Here is a 7,474-nt window from a genome sequence, read left to right on the forward strand (position 1 = left end):
CCCTTTAAACAGAAGGACAGAACCACAAAAACCGCACACTGGCATGAAACCCTTTAAATTCAAACGAACTATCGAGCTGCATGTTGACAACTGATGTCTTACAAAATAGCCTGTTTGTCACAATCTAATGGCAGCACGATTCCAAAAATCACCTTCTTGCTCGTACAAGTTTCACCTTGGCTTCGTGACACGGCGTGAAAGTAAACTTAACGGTGATGGCATTTTAAGAGGACAGTCATCCGTCCATGACAGCAGGACAGGTCCAACACCCAATCCATAAATTCTACCTCAATGAGTTTAGGTTACTAATGAGTGTATGGTCATCTACCGCTGGGTGCTTGTGTAACTTGACCCAAGTTGTGTTCTCTTCAACGCACGGCCTTCTCAATCACGACTCCTGTCTCTCTCACACAATCTGAGAACACTTTTCCAGATGTAGGGCTCTGTTTTCTCTAGGGCGGAGGAAAGCGGCCCAGAAGGTGTTTGTTTATGCAGGGCCCTCGGGCCGCTCTTATCTGCGCAAGCCACTCACGCCGTGATTTCAGACCTCCCCTACGAGCCGTTTTACAGGCTATTGTTCTCTATAAATGGTTTTAAAGATAGACTCAGAGTCTAAACTAAAAACCTCATTAGTTTGTGAAACAAAAACTGATTGATCAGGTTTCCCGCCCTCCATTGGCTTAATCTGCTGATGCTTAGGCTATTCTTGTAAGATAGTGCCATCAATGCGCAACAGTGTGTCCATGTCTAACCAGTGAAGCCTGGCTGATCACTGAATTTCTAGGGTATGGTGGTTTTGAAAGCAGACCAAATTATTGAATATATAGCCTACATTAATTAGGCCTACCTAAATATAGGCTACTTCCGCCTCTGATGAAATAAACAGCTGCTTCTTCTTCATTCCCAATTCCCAAATCATTCTAGACGAATTGTCATTGGTTAATGGGAGCACTGTATTAATCTATTACATTTATGTAACGAAGATATAAAATCAGATTGTTCTGAATTGTAGCCTAATGATCTGGGTCTTCAGTATTTGAGATAGGCCAGCATAAAATATTATAATATTCGTTTTGCTATTCTATTGCAAGCCAAATAATGCAGTCTTTGGCTCATTGACTATTTTTTCATGAGTATGTATGAATGAATGAACCCCCCCCCCCTTGTATTCGTGACTTATACCTGACGTCACGGCCCGTTAAGCGACATGTTTTGGGGCACTACTGGTCACGAAGCACAGCGCATTCTTCTCGGGGTGGGGAGGGGGTGGATACGCCCCTGCACGGCTGCCTCTTTAAAACGGGCCCGAGTCGGACAGCAACAGACAACACATATAAACCTCTGCACTCCTCCGTGGAAAGCATATCAGGCCATCTGAACAACAGGAATTAAGCATATCCAAGGAGCAGTTCAAGATCATTCAAAACTCAAACGGTAGGCATTATTTAATTTTTTTTTTTTTCTTCTTCTTCTTCTTTTTAAAATTATCCTATTTATTTGCTAAATATGATTGCTGGTAAACATGACAATAAAGTTTTAAAAAGAGGGAAGAAACAGTGTATTTGGAAATGGGCCCCACTGAAGCTAAATGCATTGTTCAGCCCTTGGATGGCGGATTTGTCCAGACCAGTTAGGCAACATCAGAGATAGAATTATTAATGATATACATTTATCTAGATATGTAGCCTATACTTCAATATAGGCTATATTTACATTTTTGTTTGCTTGTTTGTTTGTTTTGAAGATGGAGATGTACCAAGCTGGATATTATACTGAAGATTTCAGAACACAGGAAGTCCCTGCTGGTTTTGATTTTGGATCATATGGTAAGTCCATTCCCCTGATTCTCCATTTATTTTATTCACAGCAGCAGCCACTGGTGTCATAATAAGATATGTGTGTGATTTTCTGATGTATAGTCAAATAGTAAAATAATCCTTGTACCACAGTCAGTCAGTAGAAGCAGCCAGATGTTGTTTTCCACCGATTTCTGCACTATTTTTGCCCAATTTCCGTTCACTCTGTACAAAACATTTCCTATGGCCTTCAACCTAACCATGCAGTCCATGACAACCCCTGTCAGTTCCCAAAATCTGGACCTTGACTTCTTGTTCATCCAGCAGATTCACAGTTTCAGCTCAGGGAAATGGGGGTGTCAGGGTGTGTTTAGTGATTTTGAAATGTCTGAATGGGGCTGGTTGAAGCGAAGGGTGGGCAGGTTAAAGATACACTCGTTTTTTTTCTCTCTCTCTTTCGCTCCCTCCCTCTTTTCCTAATCCTTTCCTCCAGACTTCCTCCCCAAACAGATTTAGCACCCCTCTCCACCCCCCTCATCAGCGCTGGGACGCACTCCCATCGCCTGCGTTTCCTCCCCACTTCCAGACTAACACACACAATCACAGGGGGGAGAGTGGGTCGCCAACAGCCTAAACAGACCAAACTGCCCCTGAAAAGGAGTTGGCTGTGCTTGACCCAAGTGCTCTCCTCTAATAGGTTGCCACCCTTGATTGAGTGTAAGGGGCTGTATCCTATGATAGCACATCTGTGGACATGGGTGTCACCCAGTGTTAAGAATCTGTCCACAGAGGGGCTTTGCCCAACACCTGTGCTGTACTCACTCTCATGACTAACCCTGCCCACTGTGCTCCTATGCCCCTAGACTGCAGTGGTGAAGACCTGTCCTTTCTATTAGACAGCAAGGGACCAGGGCAGCTGCAGTACACGGACACGTATGGAGAACCTCACAAAGACCTGCAGACGTTTGATGCAAAAGGTAGAGGCCACAGTCAGCTCCTTAAAGCACTTACAGTGGGTTCACAAACCACTCATAAACATAGCGTACTTATTGCTCAAACACAACATTGCTTAGATTTCCTGTTGAGAAAGTATTTTCTTCGCCCACACACAGGTAACTCTAATGGATCGGGCCTTCTCAACTTGGATGCCTACCCAGAATTCAATTCCTGGATGTCATCTTACACCAGCAGTGAGTATTGTTTTTTTCCCCCAACAACTCAGGAGATTCTTTATTCCACTAGCATGACATTATGAGCAATCTATAGTCTTGCACACAGTTTCAGAGTCAGAGATCATTGGGGAGGTGTCATACGTCATTTCTGTTGTTTCCAAAGCGCCAGAGGCTGTTAATTCTGAGCAGCCCCAAGCTGGGTACCAGGACTCCACCTCCACGTTCCAAAGCTTCACACCGCTGTGTACCCCCACCCAAAATGGGGCTTTTGCTGCTGGCTTGAAGGACGTGACTAGCCTCTACAACCCTGAAAAAGAGACGAGTCATGGAGGAGCAGCAGGAACGGTCAATCTGGATCACCTCGGTGAGTCCCACGCACTGGCTGTATAGCTGTAGTCTTGTGTTAATTACATTAAAAAAAATCTAACTGACCATTGTGTTTTTGTTTGAGGAAGCAAATGGAAATACAACATACATTTTTTTTTTCAAACACAATTAACTGGTTTATTTTTTCTTTTTTTTAAAACAACATGTAAGCAGTAACAATACAGTAACAATGACATTTCTATTTGTTGAATACAGAGAGTTTAACACCTGCTGAAGTCAAATTCCTTGTATATGTCAGTATACTTGGCCAATAAACTGATAAAACTGTTTCTTATTCTGATCAGTAGTTAATAAGAAATGACATATTTATATGGATTTTATATAATTAATAATTACATGGATGTATATGTATCCAAAGCAGGTGACCCAGTGAGGAACTATGGTCTCTACGAAACAGATGTCCAAGGAAGGCCCTCGCAATACTGGGCTGCGTACTCCCCTCCCAGCTACTGCGCACCCGTATCTAACCACACTCCATCTTGTGGATCCCCTGCTGCACTCCAGCCCTCAGAGCCATACTGCCCCCGTGTGGTCAAACGCAGAAGTGGACCCTCACAAAGACTGGAGAAGGATGGCGAGGTGGCAGGAATGTCAGCGTATCCTGGTGAGGCTCCAGTCCAGACTTTCATCAATGCAGCAGTTCTAGTTCACCTTTAAGTGGACTTTTAAATCTATCAAAGACTTTTTCAAAGTTGACTTATGTCGCTCTCCATCTTTTTCAGGCTCGGGGCCGATTCAGTTGTGGCAGTTCTTACTGGAACTCCTTTTGGATTCAGCCTGTCGCACGTTCATCTGCTGGACAGGAGACGGCTGGGAGTTTAAGATGTCCGACCCTGCAGAGGTCAGTTTGACTTCTCTTCTCCAGATAGCTTGCTGGTGTAAATGTGTGTGTGTGTGTGTGTGTGTAGGATATATTCATATTGTGTAGGTCCATGTTTGTTCCTATGTCACATAGCACTAGCTGTTCTCCTGAGTAGTTATTTTGCTCATCCTGACTCTTCCTACCCACCTCTGTCCGTCACAGGTGGCCAAGCGTTGGGGCCAGTGCAAAAACAAACCCAAAATGAACTACGAGAAGCTGAGCCGAGGCCTTCGCTACTACTACCACAAAAACATCATCCACAAAACCGCCGGCAAGCGCTACGTCTACCGCTTTGTCTGCGATGTGCAAGGCATGCTGGGAAGGACAGCCAGGGAGGTGCTAGCCAGTTTAAACGTCACCCCACTGAACGCGCCATCACCCAGCCAGGCTCTAGGGGCCCCGTCAGTAAAACAGGAGAAAAGCACAGAGGCCTGGACTCATTAACGCAACAAATCACACTCATAGACTCATAAGCGCTTCACAACAACTCGTCAAGCAGAACTGTGATCCTTCAGAACTGTGATCGGTGGGGTCCGCGACCAATAATTGTTCTGGACACGTGAATGTTCTCTCTGACCTAAAATGTAGCAACAGCCATGACCTCACTGTGATTACATCATTCCTTAAACAAACATCCAGCTGATTTGTGTTTTGGTCCTTAATGCTCTTCAGACTGTGACAGTGTGGCACTTGTGATTATGAGCACAATGTAAATGTTTCCTGGTATGAGTGAGGTTTTTATTTTTTATCTTTCCATACCTGTAGAATAGAGGCGCTTATGGTCACAGTCAAACAAACATTAATTACAAACGTGTTGCTATACTAGGATTTGGTGTAATTTGATATTCACAGAGGTGTGAACTATGACCTGTTTATTTCATTACCTACCTCTCTTGCTTGAAATAAAGGCATCCATTATTTGAGGGAAGCCAATGCTAGCTATTTCATCATGAGAAAATGTTTCCCATCTGAGATATACTTTGTAAAACCGAAATGTTTGTAAATAAAGTGTACATAGATTTGAATATTTCTGTTGTATTTTGTTGAGTTTTTAGTAGTGTGGAATTTTAGAAGACATAAAATACTGAAATTGCATGGTATTGCCATGTTGTAATAGAAGTCGAGTGAGATTTTCTGTGGGTAACACTATACATACTCTGTTATATTAATGGATTACCAGATGATGACCTGTCATTTATAAAGCTGTATATTAAATGGACAGTAAGCAATCGTATGCAATTTCAAGGTGAGATACCTCTCTGGTCTGTTTTGTTTGGTCCTTGATTAAAATATAATGTACACTGTTTTGAACAAAAGCATCTGCTAAGCAACATAAACATAATGTAACGTCATGCGCAATCGATGACTGCACCTTTAAGGGCATATGTTTCAGTGGATAGGTATGTTATTCTCCAAACATTACCCTCCTAGTAGTGTCATTCTCTCTCAAGAAAGATGCAATCATGTGTTCAACTCTTTCAATCTGAAGCCTTTTTAACACAATGCAGGGTGAACTCTGCTGCCCTCAGAACTGCTCAAACACCAGTATCGTAGACTACTTGAATGAGAACAGGGTAATTGACGAGCGAAATCTGATTGGAGGATAAATCATATCGACCCTTTCAATCTGTTCTTAGATAATCCGTTTCCAGTTGAAACGTTCAAAACCAACGCAGATACTTTGGCATGAGAATGAATTAAACTTTACCATAATGTTCTACAAAATGTCACTTTAATACTTTTTTTATTTTAATGTTGTTTGTCCTAAGTAGCTCAATGTTGTTTTCCTTGCCACCAGACATGCATGTTTGCAGTTGGAAAGGTCTATATCCAGTATTTTGCAATGAGTTTGCTGCAGCTTGAAAGCCTAAAAGGGCATTCAAATATCCAGGTTGATTGGTCCCACTGTGGACTTCAAGGCAGCGCTGCCTGGCCTAACCAAAAATCACAACCGCCTAACTAAAAATTAGGAAGTGGATGTTTATCTCGTGACTTAATGATTGATCTATCCTGTAGCTTAGCCTAATTTTGATTAAGAGACTGACTCCCCTACTTGGCTCATTCTTGCTATTTATATTCATTCGAGTATTGCCTTGCTTTTTGATAGACTAATAATTATAATCTTCACAGACTCTTGAAATCAGCACAATAATAAATGGTGTAGTGGTTAAAGCAGGTGACTTGTTATCCCAGCGTTGTAGGTTCGATTTTCTTATGATGTGAGATTGTCCTCTTGCTTCTCGCTACCTGCAGGTGAACTAGTGTGACACGTAGATTCAATTGTTTTTGACTGATGTCTTGGTCTCTCGATGTAGAGTAACTAAATATGTATGATCAAAACCTATTGTTGTGTCTCGTAGGCCTACTCTTACTCAGAGGTGAAAAGAAGAGATAGGATGCGAACTCTCTATGGGATACCCAGAAATTTGTCGAGGCTATATATGTTTTCTACAAAGTGCAAAATCGAAAGTGGATACAAATACATTTAAATAGCTTCATGTTATTGAGCCTAGTGCTTCCAAAATCATAGCACAGTTAGTGCTTCCCTAGCAACACACTATACCTGCCAATTAAGGGAAAAACGGACTCACCCTATAATTGTAATGTTGTCTTCACACAGAATCCAAATCACTCAGCGTGACAACTCTTTTTTTCCCACATGCATGTTACACAGCCCCCACCTAGCCGGTCAGCTGCCCTCAGCGACCTCGGCGAATAACACAAAATCCTGTAAGTGCTGCGGACGGTGGCGTTTTCGTTTGGTACCGCCCCTGATACAGTTCCGCGGTCTGGGCTGGTGAATCGTACAGGTGTTGGTGTTGGTACCTGGCCCCCCTTCCGAGCGGGCACAGTTGCAATTTCCACTTCCCCTTCCAACTGAGTCTTTGGCTGGTATGGCGCTAAGCGATCGCAGTGAAGCGCTGATCGCCTTCTACCCACTATCTGCACCCGATAGACTACCTCAGACAGTCTTGCTAGTACAGGGCACAGCCCCACCCACTGGCTAGTTAGCTCGGGCGAAATTCCCTTTTTACGCTCAGGACAAAACACCCATACCTGGTCCCCAGCTGCAAAGTCCTCTCCTCTGCAACGGGTGTCATAAGCTCGCTTTGGCGAGCACCTGCTGCCATCAAATGTTCTCTCGCCAGTTCATGCAGCTCCTGCAGCCGTTCTCATAGATTATGGAAGTATTCCAGTCCAGCGCGACCGGGCAACTCCGGTTCAGGGGGTGGCCCAAACACCAGGTCCACCGGGGT

At 43.4% G+C, this 7,474-nt stretch overlaps 1 protein-coding gene across 3 annotated transcripts; it reads left to right on the top strand.

The window, feature by feature from the left end:
* The first annotated feature begins 1,258 nt into the window (after nucleotides 1–1,258).
* Nucleotides 1,259–5,467, top strand: LOC121721399 (ETS1-related protein). 3 transcript variants are annotated; one of them, XM_042108291.1, is made up of 8 exons: nucleotides 1,259–1,434; nucleotides 1,745–1,826; nucleotides 2,693–2,773; nucleotides 2,909–2,986; nucleotides 3,132–3,332; nucleotides 3,714–3,959; nucleotides 4,078–4,196; nucleotides 4,380–5,467. In XM_042108291.1, exons 2-8 carry the CDS (start codon nucleotides 1,745–1,747, stop codon nucleotides 4,659–4,661), a joined length of 1,089 nt encoding a protein of 362 aa, XP_041964225.1. In that variant the 5' UTR covers nucleotides 1,259–1,434; the 3' UTR covers nucleotides 4,662–5,467. The 3 variants fall into 3 exon arrangements, with proteins under 3 accessions (XP_041964225.1, XP_041964224.1, XP_041964222.1); XM_042108290.1 differs by having other exon boundaries at nucleotides 1,260–1,434; nucleotides 2,660–2,773; nucleotides 3,717–3,959; XM_042108288.1 differs by having other exon boundaries at nucleotides 1,261–1,434; nucleotides 2,660–2,773.
* The last annotated feature ends 2,007 nt before the right edge of the window (nucleotides 5,468–7,474 follow it).

The sequence above is a fragment of the Alosa sapidissima genome, chromosome 10 (genome assembly GCF_018492685.1).
Source record: "Alosa sapidissima isolate fAloSap1 chromosome 10, fAloSap1.pri, whole genome shotgun sequence".
Classification (NCBI taxonomy): Eukaryota; Metazoa; Chordata; class Actinopteri; order Clupeiformes; family Clupeidae; genus Alosa; species Alosa sapidissima.

Bases quoted from the DNA above. Each gene is read 5' to 3' on its own strand.
- LOC121721399 (XM_042108288.1), top strand. From the start codon at position 1,745: ATGGAGATGTACCAAGCTGGATATTATACTGAAGATTTCAGAACACAG. The intron at 1,827-2,659 runs GTAAGTCCATTC...CTATGCCCCTAG, and splicing joins TTTTGATTTTGGATCATATG to ACTGCAGTGGTGAAGACCTG. The intron at 2,987-3,131 runs GTGAGTATTGTT...TTGTTTCCAAAG, and splicing joins GATGTCATCTTACACCAGCA to CGCCAGAGGCTGTTAATTCT.